The sequence below is a fragment of the Ipomoea triloba genome, chromosome 5 (genome assembly GCF_003576645.1).
Source record: "Ipomoea triloba cultivar NCNSP0323 chromosome 5, ASM357664v1".
NCBI lineage: Eukaryota > Viridiplantae > Streptophyta > Magnoliopsida > Solanales > Convolvulaceae > Ipomoea > Ipomoea triloba.
The window spans coordinates 20,412,892-20,439,104 of NC_044920.1; the positions used below are offsets into that span (position 1 = coordinate 20,412,892).

The 26,213-nt window shown below is 32.4% G+C and overlaps 2 protein-coding genes and 1 pseudogene across 2 annotated transcripts; 1 reads left to right on the forward strand and 2 right to left on the reverse strand.

Moving 5' to 3' along the window:
* Positions 1–954: 954 nt before the first annotated feature.
* Positions 955–1,915, forward strand: LOC116020371 (annotated as a pseudogene).
* A 240-nt stretch (positions 1,916–2,155) lies between these two features.
* Positions 2,156–6,036, reverse strand: LOC116018868 (probable beta-D-xylosidase 7). Its single transcript, XM_031258886.1, has 6 exons — positions 5,619–6,036; positions 4,697–4,999; positions 4,318–4,487; positions 4,111–4,208; positions 2,874–3,638; positions 2,156–2,779 (listed from the first exon to the last, which is right to left on the reverse strand). The coding sequence occupies exons 1-6, from the start codon at positions 6,027–6,029 to the stop codon at positions 2,208–2,210; spliced, it is 2,319 nt and encodes a 772-aa protein (XP_031114746.1). The 5' UTR covers positions 6,030–6,036; the 3' UTR covers positions 2,156–2,207.
* A 14,849-nt stretch (positions 6,037–20,885) lies between these two features.
* Positions 20,886–23,302, reverse strand: LOC116020372 (putative late blight resistance protein homolog R1B-12). The gene is made up of 2 exons (XM_031260849.1): positions 21,124–23,302; positions 20,886–20,986 (listed from the first exon to the last, which is right to left on the reverse strand). The coding sequence occupies exons 1-2, from the start codon at positions 23,300–23,302 to the stop codon at positions 20,886–20,888; spliced, it is 2,280 nt and encodes a 759-aa protein (XP_031116709.1).
* Between the last annotated feature and the right edge of the window lie 2,911 nt (positions 23,303–26,213).

The following is a 26,213-nucleotide window of genomic DNA, read 5'->3' on the forward strand; positions in this document are numbered from 1 at the left end:
AGGACAGTGCATACAAATGCATGCACGGTGTGTTATACCAACTTCCATTATAAAATTCATCTTCAACTTTTGTTAATATAATAATGTCAAAAGCAAACTCATCATCACCGTACCAAGTCAGCCACGAACTCTTTTGTTAATAATGCTATTTTTTATATATTGAGTATCACTCTAATTCTAATTCAAGTCTTTAACATCTTTGCTTAACCATCGCTGAAAGAGGTAAATTGTGAATTATATAACTAGTCTCCATGAGAATAATAATTCTGTAAAGAATATTGATATTAAATAGTTTGGCTATGCAAAGTACATGAAAAGTTCATACAATTTATTGGGGAATACAAATAATCTTTGTCAAATGATCGCCGAATCGCTAGTGACCTGCTATCACATGTCACTAATTGACTTTTAGGCTTCAATGCACTAAATGACATATTGATGTTCTTAATTGTAACTTTTAAAAGTTTTGCGTCTAAAATTGACTTTTCGTATAAAATTTAATGGTGTATTTGATTTTTTTTCCTAAATTATTTAAATGGTCACTTGATTATAATGATTATAATGGTTAATATAAATAAAATATTATTTATTATTACTCTCTCTATATTATTATGAATACTCTTTTTATCATTCCTTATCTGATTAGGATTAGTTGTATCCCTTTCTCTATATTATTGTGATTTTAGCATTCCTTATCTGATTAGGACTATTTTTATCCCTATAAATAGTCCCTATACTTTGCATAACCAAACTATTCCATATCAATAATCATCTTAGAATTATTGTTGCCAAACTATTCCTTAAAGCAAATCGCCCAGACAATAGCTACCGCCTTCATCCCTGCAACAACTGTATATTCATTTCCACTTTCGCATTCCCAATCATCATATCAACCCAATCTTTCACAGCTGCAATCCCTTCATTTTTCCTTTGCAATCAGTCTATAATATATATATGGATTCTCATATTACGCCATGCATTACAGCTTTATCATGTTTGCTTCTGCTGCTTTCCTCCTTCTTGCAATGCCAAGCGCAGCTCTCCCCTACATTTTACGATAAAACATACCCTAACGTTCTAAACATCATTCGCACTGTTGTAAGGCAAGCCGTGTCCCGTGAGCGTCGCATGGCTGCTTCCTTGATTCGTCTCCATTTTCACGACTGCTTTGTCCAGGGTTGCGATGCTTCCATCTTATTCGATGAGTCACTGACCATTAAGAGCGAAAAGACAACGTTGCCCAACTTTGGCTCTGCCAGGGCTTATGATGTTATAGATGCTGCAAAGGGCGAGCTGGAGAAAGTTTGTCCCGGTATTGTATCTTGTGCTGATGTATTGTCTGTGGCTGCACGTGATGCGACTGTTGCTGTGGGAGGTCCGTCTTGGACGGTGAAGTTAGGAAGAAGAGATTCCACCATGGCTAGTCGTACCATAGATCTCCCTAGCCCTTTCGACAATCTGGATAGACTTATATCTAGCTTTGCAAGCAAAGGCCTTAATACAAGAGACATGGTTGCCTTGTCTGGTGCCACATACTCTTGGCCAAGCTCAATGCTTCCTATTTCGTGATAGAATATATGGCAACGGTACTGACATTGATGCCGGTTTTGCTAACACTAGAAGACGGAATTGTCCAAAAGACACCGGAAATGGAAATTTGGCACCCCTTGATTTGGTGACACCGAATTCTTTTGATAACAACTACTATAAGAACCTCTTGCAAAAGAAAGGTTTGCTTCAATCGGATCAAGTTCTATTCAGCGGTGGAGCAACAGACAGCATAGTTTCAGAGTATGCAAGGAGTCCTCAAGCATTTCAAGTAGATTTTGCGTCAGCAATGATTAAAATGTCTGAAATTCAGCCTCTCACGGGTCAAAATGGGATCATTAGGAAGGTCTGCGGTGCTTTGAACTAGCTTTATTTCTTCAATTTAGTTTTTTCTCTCCATCAATTTAATTAATTGTATTTCTCTTCTTCATAACTGTAATTGATTCGTATTTCATAAAAATGCATGCAATAATTTGTTGTACTTTTCATTATATACCTACAACGCAACTTGTTTCGTATAGTAGTATAACGCAACCTGTTTCGTATAGTAGTTGAGAACTCAATAAGGAATTAAGTTCAACTTATTTTATAGCTTGACATGCTCCCATATTGGAATGTATGGATTAAACTTTCATTGCAAAATACATAGTTGATGAGAATCAGGTTACAACACTGATGGGGTATTCCTCATCTTCCACAACAAGAAAATACTTGCCTCTTTCAATCACCATTGAACCATTTTCACTAGCCTTGCTGAAATGCTCACAAGGATTCACTACAAATTCAATTTCACTACTTTCCCCTGCACTCAACTTCACACTTTGAAACCCAACCAGTTGTTTGATTGGATCGCGTTGTCCCTGTCTGTCTTGCCTGAGGAATAACAGCACCGGGTGCTTGCTTGCAATTTTCCCATCATTCTGCACTCTCACTTTGACTGAAAATGCAGCAACCCTGCAGATCTCGGGTTGAATCTCTGAAACTGAAACCGATCTTTTGGGTGTGGAAGAAAAATTATGAGTCAAATGTAGATTGTTCTGAGTGACAGAGGTGAACTTGTAAAGGTGGTTAGTGTAGCTCAGACCATAGCCAAATTCGAAAACTTTTGGGCCGGTATAGAATCTGTAAGTGCGCCCAGGATATCCTGTGGAATTTTCGGGCCTCATTCTCATATCTGTCATTGGGATTTTGATGAAATCCTGGGGATACCATGTGGATGGTAATTTCCCTCCTATAAATTCATGTAAAGATTTTATTGTTAAACTTTAGAAAGTATTGTGCAAAGGTAAACCGGGTAATCAAATGTAGAGGGGTTAAAGTTTTACCTGGATTGTTGTCACCAAATATGGTCTCTGCTAGTGCAATTCCTCCCATTTCACCAGGGTAACCAATCCACAAAATGCTTCCAATCTTTGGGTTTTCTTTTGCAAATGATACATCAATAGGCCCTCCAGACAGAAGCACCAAAACGACTGGTTTCTTAGCAACTTCCGCTATGTCTGAGATAAGAGATTCCTGTTTTCCGGGGAGTATTAAGTCTGTCCTGTCAAGCTTCTCCCTCTCCTGAGTTTGATCCAGTCCCATGATTAACACAACGTTATCCGCCACTTCAGCAATCTTAATAGCTTCATCGGTTGCAGTAGAGGTGCAGTTCACAAAATCACAGCCTTGATGATACATTGTGTTACTCACATAGCTCTGAAGTGCTTGTAGAAACGTAACGTTCTTACAAGGGAAACCTTCATAGTTACCCAAGAGCGGTTCTGAAGCATTCGCACTCGGTCCTATCACAGCGAGGGATGCAGTTTGTGTCTTCGAAAGTGGGAGGAGGCCTGCCGAGTTCTTTAGAAGGACAATCCCATTTCTTACTGCTTCGAGGGCTAGGTCCCGGTGCTCCTGACTGCAGATTTCCTTTGGAGCGATGTCACCATATTCCAGTTCTTTCGGATCGCCATCAAACAACCCTAGCCTCATTCTGACAGAGAAAAGGTTGTTAACAGCTCTGTCTATATCAGATTCTTGCACTTTCTTCTTTTCAACAGCTAACATTGTGTACTTGCTCAAGTAGGAACCACAGTTCAAATCCATGCCTGCAAAAGATTCATGATTTAATTATAATTAGCTACTATATGCTTATAGTAAACATTCATGCCTGGATCTTTCTCCAATGGATGGAATAACTGAGGGCTAAAATGTACCACACTACACTTTCAGAACTTTTCTGCATAATTATGTTAGGATCAAACGCTTACCACTACACTAAAAGCTATAGCTCATAGCGAAGGAGCAACTTTATTTCCTTATATACAGCCACATTTTCGAGAAGCAGGGTACTAGACTTGGCCCATCACTGGCCTCTGCCTTACAATCCCCTAACCACCAATTGATGGACTTGGCCCTTCACCGGCCTCCGCCCAACAAACTCAAAGTAACAATTTGTTGTTTACCAAATACTAACTTCAAAAGTTTGACAAATCCATCAAAAATTGAAAGATCTTGCTATTTACCAAGCACCTCGAATGACTTGTAAAATAGAGGAACTCTAAAGAAAACTACACATACCAGCTTTGAGCACAAGGGCTGCTGCATCTTCTGGCAATTTAGCATATCCTTGTTGATCATGAATGATCTGAACTGCATCGCAATCTGACACAATGTACCTGAACAACAATAATTTAAATCCTTTTAATATCCTAGTTTAACGATTCTGCCCTGCAATCAATGATTTGGTAAAATATTTGTTTTGGGCTTCAATGTTCTTCAACATACCCTTGAAAGCCCCATTGTTGGCGAGCCATCTTGGTCAAGAGATCATAATTAGCACAGTTAGGAACCCCATTTACAAGATTGTAAGCACACATTATACTGCTGGCTTTCCCTTCTTCTACACATCTCTTAAACGGTGGCATGAACGAATCAGCCATATCCTGCTCACCAACCTGCATTAAGGGAGACGAAAAATATAGGAAAAACCGAAAAACAAAGAAGTAAACTTTGTATCTCCTTTGTATCCATCTATTTGGGACTTAGCCCTTCCCTTTCTACCAAAAACAAAGAAGTAAACTGCATAAATAGAACTAAAACCGATAGAACACGAATCCATCAAGAATAGCTAGCAAATTAAGCCGGGTGGACCTCAAGAAGTTACTTTAGCATCAAAGACGTAGCGTGTGACATTATGCCAGTTGTCTAAATCTTGGGCGACGAAGTGCTTGCAACAAGCTGAGGCTTGGAGATGATGATCCTTAAGGGCACCACCTTCAAAACTATCCCCCTGAATGCCTCTTACATAAGCCACTCCATATTTCCCAACCATTGGTGGGTCTTCCCCTGCTGTCTCCTGGCTTCTTCCCCACCTTGGATCCCTTATTATGTTTATATTTGGTGCCCAATATGTCATCCCCATTGCCTGTCCTGCATTATACATTGCTCTTGCCTCTCTCCCAATTGCCTATGATTAGATACAATGAATAAGTACACTGTACCCACTTAGTTTAAAGTATGGGTAAACCAAACTTAACTCGCAACATCAATCTATGAAAATATGAAACTAAGATATTTGTTTAAAATTCTCATAATAATTATTGTAATTCAGTTGAAAATGAGCATATCAAAGGAATATAATACATTGTTTGCTTCATATTTCTCTTATTATATAGATAATTCAAGTATATGCTCCATATCAACTAAAAATTTTGTGGACCAATCTCTTACGGTGGAGTTTCGAACCAAGCACTTCATAAAAATATAATACTTAGGGCCAAGTAGAAATGTAATATGAAAAATATAATATTAATAAAAAAATAATAATAATAAAGTGTTTGTTACTTCGAAAATGTAAATATTACAATTTTTTGAATAAAATATTACACTTTTCAATATTTTTTTTATTGATATTACATTTTTCAATAATATAAATACTACATTTCCAATTTTTGTCAAAATAAAGATAAGATATGTAAGACATTCTCTCAAGCTCTAGGTAAGTTTATATAATATATGTTCAACATAGAAAAGTTAATAAAATTTTCCTTTTTAGGTAATTAAGATAAATTTTTAGGTTTTCTAACCTGGCCAATTCGATACCAGAGGCGTTCGTCAAATGAGGCGGCGGAGAGGATGGTTTGGGGGAACATGGTGGCGGCATGGACGGTGCCGTTGAAGCGGATTCCCCTTCCGTGGCGGGAAACGCCGTGCAACGCCTCGGACCACCACTCGTGAGCGGAGATGTTGAGGCGGGGGATTGCAGCTGCCGAGTTAACAAGCTGCGAGATTTTCTCTTCCAGAGTGAGCCTGGAGACCAGGTCCCCCACCCTCTCGGGAATGGACAGCGAGGAGTTGCAGAAGGGATAAGAACTCGTTAACGCGTTGGATGAGTCACATGAGAACGGAGGCCGAGTTGGCTCAGCTTGGAGGGAGCGAAGAACCGCGAATGCATAGAGGAGAAAGATGGTGCAGCAGGTGGTGATAGTGTATCCCATTTTCTGAATTTGCTTTGCTGGACAAAATTTGGTGAGATTTTGGACTTATTTATAACTACTTACCTAGAAATCAAAAAAGGAAAAATGATAACTTTTAATTATAAAAAAAATACATATAAGAGCATATTTGGAATTATTTTTAATATATATAAATATTAATGATTAATGATTAAAAATGTTACAGTACAGACTAATAAATAAAAACAATATTGAACCAAATTATTAATAAGTATCTAAGCACTTTGTGCTCAGATGGCATGTAGTAATCTTTTTGTACTTTAATATGGTGAGAAGGTATAGATGAACAGATACTACAATGTAATAGTTGTATTAAAAAAATTTCTAATAAGTAATAAATAGTTAAATTGTAAATATCAATTACCATTAACTTTTTTTGAAATAAAAATATAATTTCTAAACTCTAAAATATTTTAAACTTAAATAATTAAATATTAACCCAATGGGGTAGCTCAAGTGGCAAGTAAGCTTTCTTTGTGGGGAAGAATTTTGAGAGAACTCGGGTTCGATTCTCACAAGTGACGATTCCCCTGCTCTTGTGCCTCTCGGAGCGAACATGGGTGGACCCGGACCGTTAAACGGACAGAGCAAGACCCTGTAAATTTACCAAAAAAAATAATTAAATATTTTAATTGTTTAAATTTTCACCAATATCCTACCTTGTTTTTAACCTAATAAATTTATTTTTAAATTTTTTTATTTGTGTCATAATTTAAAATTTTTTAGCAAAAAATACTTTTTCTAAATTTTATTATTAATAAGTCTGGTGTTAAACAGTCTCACCATGAGACATATTCTATTTTTTGTTAAAATATATGGAGTAATACTTTATATGAGTGCATAAAAAAAGTTATATTTTAATTAAGAATTATAACACGTCTCACGTGGAACGGTCACATACAAGTCTTACTAATCTTACTCTTTTATTATTTGGATTGGAATTTTGTTACAAATTTTGGGTTGGAAATGCATCCAATAAATAAATAAATAAATAAATATAAATATATATATATATATATATATATAAAAGCCACAATAATATTAGGAAAAGGGTAAATAACATTTTCATTTTACAAAATGGTTGAAATTTTGACTTTTAAATTAATAGAATCTTTTAGAAAAAATATCAATTTTACAAAATATTACATAATTATCTCACAATTTTTAATTATGCTGCCCTAATCTCATAAAATTCTAATATCATTGATGGCTATGTCTTTCAAGATATTGAAATTACTACAAATTTGTGAATTTAAAATATAATTTGTGACTATTGACAATATAAGATTAAAACAATTAGTTACATATAATTAATGATCAAAATCTTTTGATGTTTTTTCCATATTTTCATGATTTTTTTATGGCTAAAGTTATTATACCACATTAATTAGCATAGATGATAATAGTGACCTTTTTTTGTACTTTTGCAAATGTGCGGTGTGCCATCTCAAGGTAGATGACCAACCGCATTACTAAGTTCTATAAATCACGCCTTTTGTATTGTTATTCTTTTTCTTTCAAAAAGTGGAATACACTAGACATGCATTGTTTTCAAATAAAAAACACTAGACATGCATTTATTCCTAATTCAAACTATAAATCACGCTTTGTGTTTTTTTTAAGGGGCGGACATTTCGGTTCGGTTTATTCGAACAGAACCGGACCAAACCAATCCAATCCGATCCGAACCAAACTAGTAATACAAAACCGAACGGTTCGGAATTCTTGTAAATCGAACCAAACCGAACGGTTTAGTAAAAAACGAACCGAACCGAACTTTGTTAGGTTTTTAATAATAATAATAATAATAATAATAATAATAATAATAATAATAATAATAAATTAATAATAATAATACTAATAATAATAACAACAACAACAATAAAAAAAATAATAATAAAAAAGTAAATCTAAGTCCCTTGACGCCTGCTTCGTCGTTTAATTCCTATTTTCACGGGTATCTCTTAAATTTTTTATTTGATTTCTTTATAGCTTGTTTTCTACTTTGTACTTTTGTTGTTTGTTGCAATTGTTCTTTACCTCACAATTAGTACTTAGTAGTATGCTTGGACTTTGAATTGCTATTTTGTTATATAATGTTTAGATTTTGGATATGGATAATGTACGTGATAGTATGTTCCGAAAATTAGGAAACGCTAAAATTTGGGACTTAATCCGAATCAAAAACCGAACTGAATTAATTCCGAACCGAAACCGAACCATTTCAAACCGAACTCTAATGTTAAACCTAAACCGAATGGTTTAATTTTTTTAAAATCGAAACCGAAAAAAAAATAAAAAATAAAAAAAAAAACGAACCGAAGAACGAAATGCCACCCCTAGGTTTTTTGGTTTTTTTTTTTTTTTCATTTCCATGTTGAGCATAGCAAGTAAAATGTATAAGAAGTGTAAGTAAAATGTACACTGAGCATCAATATTAAGTGCACCTAACATCATTGTTAGTTACACCAGACGTTAACATTAAGTGCGCCTATGTGAAATACTTTATCATTAGGTGCACGAATGTTATCAAGGTAAATTACTTGCACTTGTAAGTATTTTACTTGCGCTTTTTACTTACAAACTTGTAACAGTTACTTGCACTTGTAACACATTTTACTTGCACCAAAGTTCAAGCTATTTACGAAAATGTCACAGCATCGTTTTTTTTTTTTTTTTAAATTACATATGGTTCGTTGAATCTGGACACATGGACAGTTGTTAATGGTTCTGATTTCGCTCCTGGGCAACTGTTCTCACTTATATATATATATATATATATATATATATATATATATATATATATATATATATATATATATATTAACATGTGAATCTAAGAACCAATCTGGGGATTTGTCTATATTAGTGGACGATGCATGTCATGTATAACACAATCCACTCACGTAGTGCACTGCAAACACAATGCACACATGTTATGCACCGCATCCTGAGTTGACTTTTTTCATGTTCTGGGCTATTGGATGATGCAACATCAAGGGTGTACACATGTTCTCAGCTTCACACAATAAGATAGATTCTCACATGAACATAAACATATATAGGGGCCGGGATAATTGGCTTCTAGTTTTGATTGGAATTGGGTGGCTTAGTGTTTTGTACTGTTGCAAAAATCGGCCTAGGCAACCGCCTAGGGGCTAGGCACCCCTAGGCCGAGGTGAATTGCTCCCTAGGCGGCCGCCGGCCGCCTAATAACTCGACCGAGTTGGCGGCAAACTTAGCTGAATTTGACCGAGTTATCTCGTCCAACTCGGTTGAGTCGGCCTTGCTAATTTTTTTTATATTTATATATCTTTATTTATTTATTTATTTATGTAAATAAGAGAAGTAAGCGATAATATATATATATATATATATATATATATATATATATATATATATATTTATTTATTTATTTATTTATTTATATTTATATATATGACATACACCCACAAACATGCATTATTTTTATTTTTTATAGGTCACCGCCTGACTAGTGTCTACTTTGTTTAATTTCTTTTCAAGTAATGTAGAACAAAAATAATAAAACCCTGTGATTTTGGTCACATTTCTTGTTGAGTCACTCTTCCTCTTTGTTTAAAATTCTAGCCCTTAGATAATACTTCATCCATCTCATTTTATCTATTTGATTTGATTCGTTAATGATATTTGATTCAAACTATTCACAATTTAATTTTTGATAATATTTAGTTTAGTATTTCGTATTAATATACAATTTATATATTCAGAAATTACATTAAAATTTTTATTGAATACAAACAAATCAAATTTAAAAATTATAAGAAAATATTTATTCAGAATATATCTTCTTCTTCTTGGACAAAATAATGAATAAGAAAACAGGAAAAGTAGAGTCTGAAAATAAAAGTCTTTCTCCTTTTCTTTAGTTACTCCGTAATTGTTGGAGAAAATAATATTCAAGATTGAAAGTGATATTTGATGGCTTTGACGAATACATTGATGGTAACTCCCTAGGGAGAAAAAATGGCTAAATTGCAAAGATTGAAAGAGATATTTGACGGCTTTGACGAATACATTATTGATGGTAACTCCCTAGGGAGAAAAAATGGCTAAATTGCAACCAATTGTGTACTCAGTACTCACATTTGGCTATCAAATAAACTTAATTAGTAGGTTGGTTTTAGTATAAAATGTTTGAGTTCTATTATTTTATACAACAAGTTATAACATTGTGCGATTAAACTTATGCCCATTATAAAATTTAAAATAAGTAAATAAAAAATAATTTTTAAATACGAAAGTTAATTAATATAAAACAAAATTAATTATATATACTATAATCAAAAATAAATATTTTCAATTTGTGATAACAAAAATAATAACGATTTTCGTTATACGTGAACTCTTCCTCTTACAAAGTCTCATTAATATTTTGAAATACTATTTTTTTTCAACAAAAATAGATTAATTAGATAATGAAACTTTTGCATTTAAATCTCAAAGTGGAAAGAATTTTGTCCCAAACATAGTAGATCAACAAGTAATAAAATGTATATTCAAATTGAAGCAATATAGTTTTGGAATAGAAAATTAAAATTTGTGTGAATATTTTTTATTTAAGCAAAGAGAATACAATTTAATCTTAGAATAATTCTTGTATGATATTCATATTTTTAAGGTGATGATTTGAAAAATAATAGCCTTCATATTATTAATAATGGAAGAAAAAAATCAAATTAAGTAAATGTTATTATATTTTAATTCTTACCACAAAGGGGAAAATAGTTGTAAAAAATAGAAAAAAAAACAACAAATAAAAAGAAATATCAAGAGTTTTTTTGTGTATATTAATTTAATTTTTATAATAATAATATGAGTAAATAACAGTGGAGGTCCTCCGACTTTGATGTCACCGCCACTTTTAGTCCTCAACTTTTAAATCAACCACTTTTAGTCCTCTTACTTTTTGTTTCTAGCCACCTATGGTCCTTCCTTTATAATTGGACATCTAATGTCATTTTCTCAAGGGCAATTCAGTCATTTCATAATTAATGTATTAAGTATTATGTTTCCTCATCAGAATAATTGAAGAAACCCTATTCTCCACTCTCCTTTGTTAACACTAAATTTTGGATCAAATGACTGAATTGCCCTTGAGAAAATGACAATAGATCTACAATTGTAAAGGAAGGACCATAGGTGGCTAGAAACAAAAAGTAAGAGGACTAAAAGTGGTTGATTTAAAAGTTGAGGACTAAAAGTGGTAGTGCCATCAAAGTCGGAGGACTAAAAGTAGTTAATTTAAAAGTTGAGGACTACAAGTGGCGGTGTCATCAAAGTCGGAGGACCTCCACTGGTATTTACTCATAATAATATATATAAATATCCATTATTATTATTATTATTAATTTAGGAATAATAATAAGTTAAAATAATATTTTGTTACCAAAAATTGAACTTAAAGGCAAAAACTAAAAAGGAAGTATGATAATTTGAAAATATTTTATTATTGTACAAGGAAGAAATTAAGATATACAAATTATCAATATATAGGCTCTGTTTGGCAGAGCTTATTTAGAAGCTTATAGCTTATTTTAAGCTACTAATAAGCTATAAGCTCTGTTTGGTAATGTTCTCAAAATAAGCTAGTAGCTTAAAATAAAAGCTTATTTTGAAACGCTACTTGGGGTAGCTTTTCAAAGCTAGTAGCTTTTTAACTTTTTTCCATCTTTATCCTTATTATTTTAAATAAATGACATCATTTACCTTTCTCAATTAAAACCCTTTTGACATTTTATTTTCATTATGTTTGGTTGTAATTTCAGTTTAATATTTATGTTTGAACATTAATTTTTGTATGAACTAATCTTATAATTATAAATATTTTTTTTTACTTTATATATTTTCAAATATATGTTCTTACTTTATAGTTTATTTAAATATATTGATTTCATTATTTTATATTAATATATAAACAAACCTATTTAAATTTAAAATTATTTAAATTGTACGAAGATGTCCTTTTTAGTCTTTTTACATTTTTCAACTTATCAAAAAGCTAATTTTACCAAACACTTTTAAGCATAACAGCTCTTCAGATTTCAGCTTCGAGCTTATAGTTTTTCAGTTTTCAGCTACTTTTCAACTTTCAGCTACCTTTTCAGCTAGGTTTGCCAAACATAGCCATAAATACATCGACATATTTTATATTTTCATTAGAACCTTAACAATATTGACTATTATATAATTTGGTAGAAATATAAATATTTGTGCGTATTTAATTTTATATATTTTGAGTGGCTTTATACATTTTCTTATTAACCTTATTCAATAGAATTGAATTGATGAGTTGATTAAATGGTACAAGAATATATGTTAGTTGATGAAGGAATTAAGTAATAAATTGAAATTAGATTTTGATGAGTCAAAAATGTATTTTACGATGAAAAATTTAATCCCCTATTTATTTTGTATTTTATTTGGTTTTTTTAGTCAACTTAACAAGTCCAGGAAATTAAAATGAAGAAGCCACAGAAGTTGATGAAGTCACGGCCAAGTCAAGAAAAAGCCAAGGTTGCAAGAATAAAAGCTAAGGAATAAGGAAAAGTCACGATTAAAATAAACAAGATGAGGAGACACGTCTTGAGTTCGAATCATGAAAGAAGCAAATATATCAAGGAAATCTACAGTTGTAAAGCTAAGCAATTTAAAATTGAGCCAAGATATCAATTTTAAGCTAAGGAATTGAATAAATCGGATGAACAAAAACTTCAAATTTTCCTGAGAACAAATTAAAGAGAAGCCACGGTGTGATAAACCAAGGATTTAAAAAGCTACACTATCTCCTTAAGGAAACAAAAGCCACGCTCTTATGCTAAAAGAAAAACCATGGTTTGTATTTAGGGAGAAAAAGTCACAGTTTTGTATTTAAGGAGAAAAGGCCACGGTTTAGAGAAAAAATCGTAATTTTGTATTTAAGGAGAAAAGTCACGGTTTATCAATGGAAAAAAGCCAATGTATAAGGAAGGAAAAGCCACCGTCTTTAACTAAAAAGCCACAGTTGTTGAAGGAAAAAAAAAAAGGGCAAAATTGGAACAAATGAAGTAATAAAGGCCCAAGTAGCTAGTTAGTAGAATATCTTAGCAGGAAGGATATATACTATCAAGGTACATGGTTTAAATCCTACTAATGTCATACTTTTAATGATGCCACTGTTTAACCTAGGATGTCACGCTTCAAGAGAAGGAAGAGGTCACGCTATGGTTAAAAGAAAAAGCTAGATGGCCACGAGAATTAAGGAGTTAAATTATGAGAATTTTCTTATAAAAGAATATAAATGTTATACTATAAGTATTTTAAGAATACATTGTCTTCTATTTAGTTAAATCAACCCTTATTTGTTGTAGCACAAATTTTAATTATATCAAATTGAATAGTTCACGTATAACAACAATTGAGGTTTTACTTATATACACAATGAAAACTTATGAATTCATATGCTATAATTTAATTGCATAACTCTTTAATTATCTCAAATTGAATAGTTCACTGGAACGATGTCACTAGCAAGCTCATTCAAGCTTGAAATTGATTCTTTGATGCTAAAGTCACCAACTGGATCTAATTGGCTAGTATATGATCTGCTGTGACTTCATCAACCATGTAGAGTATTGAAGCAAACATAAGATACTAGCAGCAATTGATTGGGCCTCACCAGCCAAGATCTTTGATTCCTAAGACATTTAATTAGTTCGTACTACTTGCCTCCTCAACTGATTCCATCACAATAAGTGGTGGCTCCTGCTTAGTAACCACTGTACAATATTCAATCCCCTTTGTTCTGTCGAATGCAAAAAATTTAGTACAATTACAGCTTCATACAAACCAAATTTCAGAATTAATTTCTCCAAAGTTAGGGAATTTGTTGAGCTGTCAAGTGATTTTTTGGTTGGACGAATCAGATTGAAGGTAGCTTAGCTTAGCCTTCTGATGATATTCATGTTTACGTACAACTCATATAACAAAGCCAGCACCTTTAAATCTACTATACTAATAAAAGCCAAAGAAAGTTAGGCCTATAATGGATAGAAAAAATTACGGTCAAATTATTAAATCAAATGGATGATAGATTGTTTAGATTTATATTTTTCATTAATTATATGATTATCCGTTAAATTTTCCGTTAAATATTATCTTTTCCGTTAATATTCCGTTAACTTTTAACTTACCAATTAATTTCTATAAGAAAGGTCTTAGGTTCGAACCTCAATCCAATCAAAGTTGGCATATTTTTGAACATATACTACGAATATGTTAGAGTATATTATTCAAAAGTAAGTACCCCACTTTATTACTTTTATTAAATTAAATAAATTAGTAATTACAACAAAAAAAATATGGAGTATCTACAATGCCTTTATTCAAAAAAAAAATATTCATTATCAAAAAATTAAAAGGAGATGTAATAATTTCATTAGTTATATTGTCTATATTTTCTACAATGCAAAGATTTCTTACCTTCAAATTTATTAATTAATTATATTAACTACATTGTTTATTGTTTTATTTCTACACTATCTTGTAATTAAATATCAAAGTTATACTACAAAATAAAGTTAATACATTTATTTACCAAGTATTATGTTAATAAAGTTCTCTTATATATTATCTTGCATTCATAAACTTTGAATTACCGATTTAAATAAACAAATTCAATATTCAATTACGTATGCATAAACATCTCCTATATAATCTTGCATTAATATACTTTGAAATGCTTATTAAGTTGACATATCATCATCATCAAATCTCTAACAATATGTTTAGTTCATAAAAAAATAAAATATAAAGTGAAATAACATTTTTGAAAATAAACTTACATTATAGTATGTTGGATAAATCTTGCTTGAAATAGTTTCACAGAAACCTAAATTATTTTTTAATTAAAATGTAATACGGAGTACTTTTCTATGCAATGATACCCGTTTTTAATTAGAAAATGAATATTTTAATTGAAGAAGTAATCAAATTTCATAATTATATTTTTAAAAATTATCTATCAAATATTAACTATGATTTTGATTCCATTCCCACTTGTAAACTGATGAACCTCTTGATCGATCTAAACTATTCTTATGGAAATGAATGATTAGAGTTTGGCAGTTTGTAATGGTGGACATGCGGTGGGGTCCATAATGTGAAGAAATCAAATGGAATTTCCAATGGTCAAGCCGTCAAGCTAGAGGCTAGCTCATGACATTGACTTGAATGTTTCACTCGATCTGGTCATGGTTGGATTAGGAGTTACGTCCGCTATTGGGTCGGTTTTTTTTGTTGAGTACTACTGACTCGGTTACAATGTAGTATCTGTTTATAGCTACTTTCTCAACCTACTAAAGCACAAAGAGTGAATTAGTTGTCTCCACTGAGGCTCAGACCCACTCCTATTATTCATGTGAAAGTGTAAACTGGAACACAGGTGCCACTAGACCACAAGGTCTTTGGCGGGTCGGTTTATTAATTTGGTCAAAAACAATTAGGGATATCCATTCGTCCACACCGTTACAAATAACGATATGAGTTGTATTAGATTACACTAAAAATTAAATAAAATTCATGTGCAATAAAATTATTGTTTATTTTAACTTTTAACTAGTATTTCCACCCGTGCAATGCACGTAATTAATTTTTATAATATATTAAGAATATTTGGATCGATATATAATTTTATAAATTATAACATCAAATATTATATAGTACAATTGAATATATGTTTTGAATTGATTATGTTTTCTGATGTTATCCTTGTTTGAATTCCAGCAAATAATTGATTAATTAATAGTTAATGTGTAGATGTACGCATGCGGTGCTAGAATTTTAGAGATTTTATATATCATTGCATTATATATCATTAATATAATTACTTGTCAGTTAGTTATTGCAAGATCTTGAGGTACACTTATATTTTGATATTCAGTAAGTATAACTATATTAGAGAAAAATTTACCTGAGAGTAATATGATAATCAGTTGAGTGATTGTTGGTTGATCGTAGAGCGTTGATATTCTCTGGACAAATAACTATTGAAAAAAATAGCATAAAATGGCATTTTAGTGGCTATATTGTGGTACAAATATATGTGGGGTCCACTTTCGATTTGAGTTGGGTCAAAGTGGATTCGAGTTCTTCGTAGTTAGACGAAAAGATTGATATATTGTACACTCAAAATGGATAATGGGTGAATGAGAAAATTGGTCCTCAAAGTTGACATATTTGATTTAGAAAAATTGAGAGAAAAAGTTTTCAAGTAGCTTTTATCCCACATTGGTTTGGGAAGTAGGTTTGCACAACTACTTATACAAGAGTCTTTTTAAGACTTATTGAATTGTATAGCATAGAGGCTATCTCTTGCGCGCAGGGGGTGTAAATCAAATCCAAAATGAACTTGAAAATGCTTAACTTGTGTGCGCCGACACCTGCATGCACGAATGTCGATCATAAGTTATCCTTGTGTATACGATTGGAACCTCAATTGTTCTTATATATAACTATTCATCTTCTAAACTCTCATTGACATTTTTAAATATTATTTAAAATAGAGTGAAATTTTATCTCATACATATATAGTATACCAAGTTGTAATAAAATGTACATTTTAATTAAAACAATATAGATTTAGAATAAAAAATTTAAATTTGTGCTATAACAAATAATATTTGTTTTAAGTAAAGAATAATTATAGCATGACATTCATATATCTTTTAGGATGAAAATCCAAATAAATAATAATTTTTACATTTTTGAGGAGGCGGACGCCCTGGATGAGGAGGCGGAGGCCACTTGATGAGGAGGCGAACGCCCTTGAGGAAGCGGATGCCGCTTGAGGAGGCGGACGCCGCTTGAGGAGGCGATGCCACTTGAGGAACTGAACGCCCTGCCATGGAAGGCACTGGGTGGCCTACTTTTGTAATATGTAGAGCTTTGCCTGAGATTTGGCCTCAGCTCTCAACAAGAGCACCAATGACGGTAAGTATTGTCACCAGAACATAGTTTGTATTATTAGTTCAGTACAATGAGCAGTACAATAGTGTTTGTGTAAGAAAATAGAGTGTCCCCCTACTAACAACAGCAGACCTACTACTTATACTAAGAGTACAACGACTTTCCACTTCTGAGTGTAACGGTCTTCATGATGGCAGCCTTGGATGTGGAATGTAGTGGAGCCATTGGCAATAACTTCACTCCTCAACCTAATAACTTCATTCCTCAGCGTAACTGGTGGCTGTTTAATTCCTGTGCCCGTTTGTCTGCCTATGGTCCGGATCGGGTGTTTACCAATTATACTGTCAATGGGTATGTGCTAATTGGATGACAAATTTCCACAGTCATATTTACTATGGAATTCAGGTTCATGAAACTCCACTAGATGGAAGCTAGCCTTTACTTTTCATTATTAATGTTGTTGATGTTATGGGGGTTTAGCAAAGCACAAGACCGGATATGCAATTTTTAACGTTTGTTTGAAAATCAGTCAATATATCCTCCAAAAATTGGTTTAGGTAGCAATTATTTTGCTTAAATCTAAAAACCTAATAAGAGCCAATAAAGTTAATTCTCCTGGTGATTAACAAATGTTGTTGTAATTGTTTGATGAAAATGAACCGTTGGTATTATTTTGATTTTGGTATTTTCTATTATTTTTCCTACTTTACCCTTTATTATATCCTTTACTTTTTGATGGTTGTAGTTTTCGCGGTGAATGGAAAGAAGTAGGTGTTAAAACGGGAAGAAGTTCCCGAGTATCGTTCTCAAAGGATGGCAAGGAGGAATTCGAGCGGTAAGGAGATTAAGCACAAGAGTGTTTAGTGTTTAAAAGCTAACCCGAACATAGTAAGAAATGTGCATGAAACATAATGAAAATAAGGAACAAAATATTGGAAACAATCAATTGGAAAAGAGGATTTGGATCTTGCAACTCATATAGGTATCCTTGATTTCCTAAGATATTATGCTAGCAACACTTAGATAATGAAAATGAGGCAAGGCAACTATGCCAACGCCACTCTCGTGGTCATTGGCCTATCATCTAGTCCATAGTCCCATTCTCATGGCAACTAGGCTAGGTGAGGCAAATTATCGAACACATGGTGTGCTATTTGCCTTCCTATCCCCCTTCTAAGGCGGGAAGGAAACGTGCTAGGCTAGGCTAAGGAATAACCCTACTCTCGTAGGTGAGACTCCTTCTCCAAACACCTCTCATATAGGTTGATCATTCCTACACAAGAGTCAAAGCGGATCACCACTCACACAATCAAACTCATAATCAAAGCAATTGCAAAACCTAATTGATCAATTCAAAGCTCAAGAATATCCATACAAAATTGCTCAATCCAAATCCACAAAGATCTATCTAATCATACTTGGAATTGAAATAACAAAAGGCAAAAGTAATGACAAGAAATTAAAATGAAGACTTAGCTTGAAATTGAACTTTGAACTTGAACTTGAATGTTGATCACAATCTTGCAACAATGGAATTCTTCTCTAATTCTAATCTAAGCCTATGAATTGCAATGTGGAGTGAATTGGGGGAGATCTCTCTAGGCTAATCCTAGAGAGAGAAATATTCTAAAGTGATCTAAAATTGAAGTGTGATGGATCCCCTGCAAATTGGCCCAATTCTCCTTTTAAACATTGCAAAAACCGCCAAAACTTCGCGACGGACGCTAGGGTGGACGCGCGTCCAGAGGCGCGTCCACAGCGTCCCTCGCATCCAGATTAAAAACTTCAGAGCGGGAGCTGATGGGCGCCGGTCTGGACGCGCGTCTAGAGGCGCGTCCAGGTACGTTTTTGCTTCTGCTGTGCAACTTCTGCGGGCGAAACTGCGCGTCCACAGTAGACTTTTGTTCTGTTGTGCAACTTCTGTGGGCGTTCTGATGGACGCGCGTCCATGGCCTATTCTTTGCTCCAACTTTGGCCCGTGAATCTATCTCTGAAATCCATGCCATTTCCACCTTTTTGCACATCTTTTTACCTACAAAATGATTAACAAAGCGTGGAACGGGGTCCGATGGCAATAACAAGCATTCTAACGTAATTAAGGGCTAAATCAATCATAAAAGCCTTCACTTGTGCACAAGATGATCCTCGAACGACCTTATAAAGGTGGCGTCTTTTGCACTTATCACTTTTTCAAAATATTCATACATTCCATCCGTGTAAACTTTAGTAACAGACTATTCCATTAACTATTTATTATATTCTTAACTTATTGATTTTCATAAGGATGGTCTTAGGTTTGAATCTCATTCTAATCAAAATTGGCATAATTGTTAAACATATATTATGAATATGTTAGAGTGTATTTAAAAAAAAAATAAAACAATATAACAGCCAATGTGATTACTCACTCTCTGGCTAGAGCCTTATTGTATTCGTGATTTGATTTTGCAATAATAGTTTGCTTTTATGGTTGTTTTTTAAAAAAAAAGGCAAAAACTTGTGTAAGACCGTCTCACCATGAGACGGGTCGGGTTAAGATGCAAATGTAATACTTATATGCACAAATGTCATACTTATATGCTCAAATGTAATACTAATCAAGAATAAAATTTTTGTTACTTATAAGGGTAAATGTAATACTTTTAAGGGAAAATACAATACTTTTACATTTTGATTTAAAAGTATTATATTTTTCCTCAAAAGTAAGTGACACTTGTCAACATTATTATTATGAAAAATGTATTACTTTTTCTCTTATAAGTAACAAAAATTGTATTCTTGATTAGTGTTATATTTGAGCATATAAGTATGACATTTGCATAGTGCTTTGACCCGACCTGACCCGTCTCACGAATAAGGATCCGTGAGACGGTCTCACACAAGTGTGACCCAAAAAAAAAAAAATACAATACAAAATTTAATATGAACTTTGGTCAATTAATTAGAATCACACATTGGACATTGATGAAATGGTACACATAATTTACAATATATATTCAACACATATGAGAAACTATGCCTATTATCATTGTCTTTTTGGAGAAGAATACTAGGGTCCAGGAGACTAGATCAAATCAAGAATTCATTTTTGGCGGGAGTGGCAAAAACCTTCGTCAGTATTATGCCTATTATCATTATATTAAGAAGCATGGATTACGCCAATTAGTAGGGTTTTGTGATGCAAAAACTATGCTTAGTTATTATCCAATAAGGGTGCTTCCCTCTAAAACTGTTATTGCACCAATTAATCTAACTTAACATTTCTGTCACAAGTCATAGTTATGCATTTTTGAAATATTTACTTTTATAAAAATTTTGATAATCTTGCATTAATATATGTTACGATACCGAATAATACTTTTGATAAATTTTGAAACACTAATATAAAAATACACATTTAACATTGGAATATTTACACAACTCATGTGTGGTACTAATTTTAGAATAAGAATTGAAAGAATGTCTTTTATTAAGTGTAATTATTTTTCTTTCTAGTAAATTAAATGAGAATCGAATAGGGCATGCAATTTCATTTCAGTTTCCATTATGAGAACACAAGTGAGATATTAAAGGGAATCAATTTTTCCATTCCATCAAGATTTGAATCAGATTTCGAATTGAAGTACCAAAAACATCCAAACAAAAGCAGTAATATCGAAATCAAATACAATAGGGTTCATAACATGCCCAAATATGCTAAAAAAAGAAAACAACAAGCTAAGGATGTGCCTTTTTACAGAGTACTGATTAAACATAAAAGAAAGATTACACTAAAATAAAAAGACAAAAGAAAAACATTATTATTAAGTTTAAAACAAAAAAACAAAAAAAAAAAAAGGTAATAACAAGTTGTGATTACTCCAAGCATGGAAACCAATCATGCCATGTATCAATGAGGGGAGGACTTGTGTCTGTGTCGTCGTCTGTACAATAGCGGCTCCACCAAGGCCTATTATCTGTCAATCATCATTTCATTTTGAGAAGATAAACAAGAAAAGAGATTTAATTAGTAGGACTCCACCCATGCCACCAAAATTAAAATAGAAGAAATGCATTAAATATATAGTGAGTTCATTTAATTAATTTGACTTACCAATGTGAACAGTGTGTTGCTCATTTCCCATATTCTGTAGCTCTTCTTGGATTTCATTCACTGAACTGTCAACACCGGGACCGTTCACAACACTGATCAGTTCCAATGTTGAAATATCTGCAAAGCTATATGACAACCCCTCTAACCTAAAACATTCATACAGAATTAATTGCTCCAGGCAAGGAAAGGACTCGGCAGCACTGCTAACATTCCAAATTCTTAAATCATCAAGATATGACAGTTTGAGATATTTGAGTTTGCAGAATTGGGTATCCTCATCCACATTCCATTCTGAACCCTCCTCGAACTCGCAAGACTCTAGTGTTAGAGCCTCGAGTTTGGAGAGTCGTGCAATTATTGAGATTGCAGACGATGAAAGAGTAATCTTAATGAAATATATTTCTTTAATATTCGGTGGGAACTTGGTGACTTTAAGATCATTAAGAAGATGTAGTCCAATGCCGCATAACTCAAGATACTCAAGATGATGGAGAAACTCAAATTCAGCAAATGGATATGATTCTGGGACCGCACACCTCAAGAATTTGAGACCAAGAAATTTCCTCAATAGATGCTCGTCCCTTATAGAGAGATGAGTATCCAAATCCAAGGTTTGTAAGATTTCTGAACCATGGGGAATTGGTTCCATAACGGATGGCTCTTTTATTGGGCATGACTTAGAACAGCAGTGCTGGATAACCATATGCCTCAAACTTCGCATATTCCAAAAAACTTTTGGCAAATGCACATCTTCTCTTGAAGTCAACTTTAACATTACGAGACACTCAAGATTCTCGAGTAACCATGGAGAAATAGAGCCGCTTCCACATAATTTGAGAGCTAGGTACCTTAGATGAATTAATGAGTTCACTTCAAACATAATTGATATGTCCACTTGAATAAACTCTAAATCCAAGATTGTGAGATGTTCAAATTTTTTACCAACCCATGAGCTTTTATAAATGTGTTGATCATATGCTTCTGGAGTGTAAAAATTTTCAAAACCCAAAAGTGTGCGGATAGAAGAATTCCAAGGTACCAATTCATTAGGAATCTCATGGTGAACACTACATCTATGGAAAGATATTCGATGTGGAGTCAACTTTAGAGTTGGATCCAACACATTCTCCATCTTAGTTATGTGCAAGAAATTTTTCTCTTTAGCTTTTGTCAAACAAAAGTCGCGTACCAAATCATGAACCCCACATGATAAGATGCGACCATCATAATTTATTTGATACACCATAACTAGGTTACTACCAACCAGATAATTCAAGAAATCCTCTGCCACGTCTTCTACCCTCTCCCTCTCTTTCTCTTTAAGATCTATGAATCCTTCAGATATCCATAGATTTATCAATTTAAAAGCTGCAATTGCTTCATCTTCCGGGAATGCTGCATAGTAAAGTAAGCAGTTCCTCAAATGATCTGGTAAATAATTGTAACTAAGTTCTATTGCATCATTGATCTTTATTCCGCCTCTAAATGCAACTTGTGAGCTTAAAGTATTAAGAACTTCTTGCCACATTTGCTCACTCCTTTCAACTCCTCCCAGAAGCCCGGCTACCAAACCAACTACCAAAGGTAGTCCCCCACACTTTTTAGATATTTCTTGTCCAATATTTTCAAGCTCTTTAGGGCATCCCTTCCCTTTAAATAACTTCACTTGCAATAATTCCCAGCTCTCATCCACAGTGAAGAATCGAAGGTAAATATGTTTAGCATCAGGAACTATATTATCTTGTCTGCTTGTTAAAACAATTCTACTTCCATTGTGACATTTGGGGAAAGCTCTATTCAACTCTTCCCATGCCTTGAGACTCCAAATATCATCCAATACTATGAGGTATCTCCATCCCTTCAGACTTTTGCAAAGCTTTTCCATTACAGTACCGATCTCTATCTCCTTGTCACAAACTTGATTATATATTTTGTTCAACAAGTCCGTATAATCATATTCTTGAGAAATAGTACACCATACACGTTTGTGAAAGTGATCGACTACAATTTTCTCATCATACACTCTCTTGGCCAAAGTCGTCTTTCCTAACCCGCCCATACCAGTAATTAAAACAACTTCTCTATCCTTTGACCCATGAATAAGTTGATCTATGATTGTTTGTGCTTCCTCCTCAAAACCCACAACTTTATCATTTGATATCTCATAGATGTTTGGCATCTTTTATCTTAGGAACCTTGAACTGCTTTAAGAAATATAGGGTTTGGTTAGAATTAGGTTCAATTTTTTTCATCAATCAAAATAAAAGGAGAAAAGTAACAAGTCAAATTATTAAAGTTTTTACATTTGACAAGGTAAATCGAGTGTGTACTGGATAAACCTCGTCTTGTGACCTTAATTGGTAAAAGACTACTAATCAACTTATTAGGTTGCCCATAGTTGCGCTAACCTGTTTAAACCAAGAAGGCCAATAGGTCACTTGCGCGTGGAATTAAACTTATAACCTTGTGGTTACCAAGTCTACAATCTGACTAACTTGTAGTTACATGTGGTATTTTATTCTATTGGAATGATGTTTAATAGGATGTGAGACTTTGTTGTTTGTCTTTATAATTGTTTCGTTTACCTATGTATGGTGCATATTTAATTTTGTGATAATAATTATATACTTTAATTAACTATAAGGGTGTGTTTGGAAACTAGAAAATAATTTCCGGAAATTATTTTTCAAATTTTCAGTGTTTAGATGTGCCTGAAAAATCAAGTCAATAAAAATCATTTTCTTTTGACTTGGGATAATATGGTTGAGTTTGGCGGAAGTCATTTTCCACCGACAAAAAAATGATTTCCGATAACAATCACAATCTTGGCTTTTGGCTAAAACTAGAGATTTTTTATTTTAATAAATAACATTATTTTTTATATTATTATAATTATTTTTATATTCTATATAAAACAATTAAAATGTTTAATCATACAATTCTACTTATTTTTCAGAAAATGAACCAAACACACCAAAATAGTTTTTCAGAATGTAACCAAACACTGAAAATAAAACTATTTTCTGAAACACTCATTTTCTAGAAAACATTTTTCAGAAGTCATTTTCCTGGTTTACGTACAAACATATCCCAAATATAACTTTAAGTTCCATTTGTTTATAAAGAATATTTATCAAATCACAAAATAAAATTGGCAAAATATCCCTTTGACCCATATGTTATTATAATTGAAGCATGTGATCCATCTAAACTAAAAGCATAAGCTAATAGTTGGATTGCACATTTATGTTTATACTAGTTTTACACGTGCATTGCGCGTATAAGTTAATGCCCAATGTTTATATTTAAATAAATATTTGAATGTATATCAATGTAATATTATATATGAGAAGTTTATACATAGGTAATTGAACGTCAAATTTGTTTATTTAAATATGTAACTCAAAATATATGAATCCAAGATAATATAGAAAATTCATTATAATTGTAACAAAAAAAAATGTTTGAAACTTTGTAAAATCGATAGTCTAAATACTTGGTCTAAAAACGATAGTCTAAATAAATACTACTTTAATTTGGTTTGAATTTTTTTAAGTATTCTTAATTCTCTTTTGAGTAACATTGTTATTGTCTTCATCTTCGCTAGTTGTCTTCTTCATTTTTGTTGGTAGTGTGTTATTTGCAATTGGGTTACAGTTGGTAGCATAGATGAAAACATCATGCAATGAGATTATGATGTAGGATATGAAACTATGGATTTTCCTTCTTGTGTATATGACTGGACCTTAGTTGTACTATGAACTCTTGATCTTGCAAATGTTTGTTGATATTTTGCAGTGGTAGTTTGTTCCCCTACATGTCTCATGTGGAAGTATTGAATAAAATATTAATATTTATTATATTTGTATAGGTTCATTAGTAGTACCTTTTGTTCTATTTTCATAACTTGTTCACTTTGTAGTAACAACAATAACTCTGCAGATAGTTCGAATATTGATATTACAATGTGTCCAGTTTCATCAATAATTTTCACATTCATTTTGCATCTGTTAATTTTAAAGTTCATATTTTTAGAATTAGTAGGAATGAGTATAGTACTTGATTTGTGTGTGTATGTGTTTTTTATTGAATTGATATTAACCTTCGAGTTAAATTGTTTTTCGCCTTGTGCATAAACTTTTCTTTAAAAAAAAAATAGTGACCAAAATTAGGCTTAGGATGAAATGAATTGTAAATTTATATTAGTTCTAATATATTTAATGAATGCACAATAAGCATTTTACATACCGGATAAATATATGAATCAACGGTGGCTATTTTGAAATTTCTTCATTTTCTTTTTTTTTTTTAAGGCAAAATTTCTTCATTTTCTATGTTTGCCAAATTGATTGCAGCATTGTTGTAGTTTTTGCATATTTTCAATGCATCAAGTGTGTCACAATGTTCTATTGCCTTACATTGATATTTTTATTAATGAGTTTTAAATCAATTTATTGGGTTATTTGAATATGTTCTTTGTCAACAAATCCTCCCTAAGTAATAGTTAATATGATTGGTTTCAAACTGTTTTTTTATCAGTAATTTTTTCCATGTTATTAACATAATACTTGGTAAATAAATATATAACATTATTTTTTAGTATAACTTTGATATTTAATTACAAGATAGTGTAAAAATAAAATAATGAACAATGTAGTGAATATAATTAATTAATTAATTTGAAGGTAAGGAATCTTTGCATTGTAGAAAATATAGACAATATAACTAATGAAATTATATCTTTTTTTAAATTTTTTGATAATGAATATTTTTTGAATAAAGGCATTGTAGAAATCGAATTATAAATTAAAGAAATGCATATGTATTATTTTTTTGTTGTAACTACTAATTTATTTAATTTAATAATAGTAAGAGAGTGTGGCCATTTACTTTTGAATAGTATACTTTAACATAATCGTAGTATATGTTCAACAATTATGCCAACTTTGATTGGAATGAGGTTCGAACCTAAAATTTACTTATAGAAATAAATGGGTAAGTTAAAAGTTAACGGAAAAGAGAAAATTTAACGGATTATCATATAATTAAGGATAAATTAGGAAATCTCAAGGAAAAATATAAATCTAAAC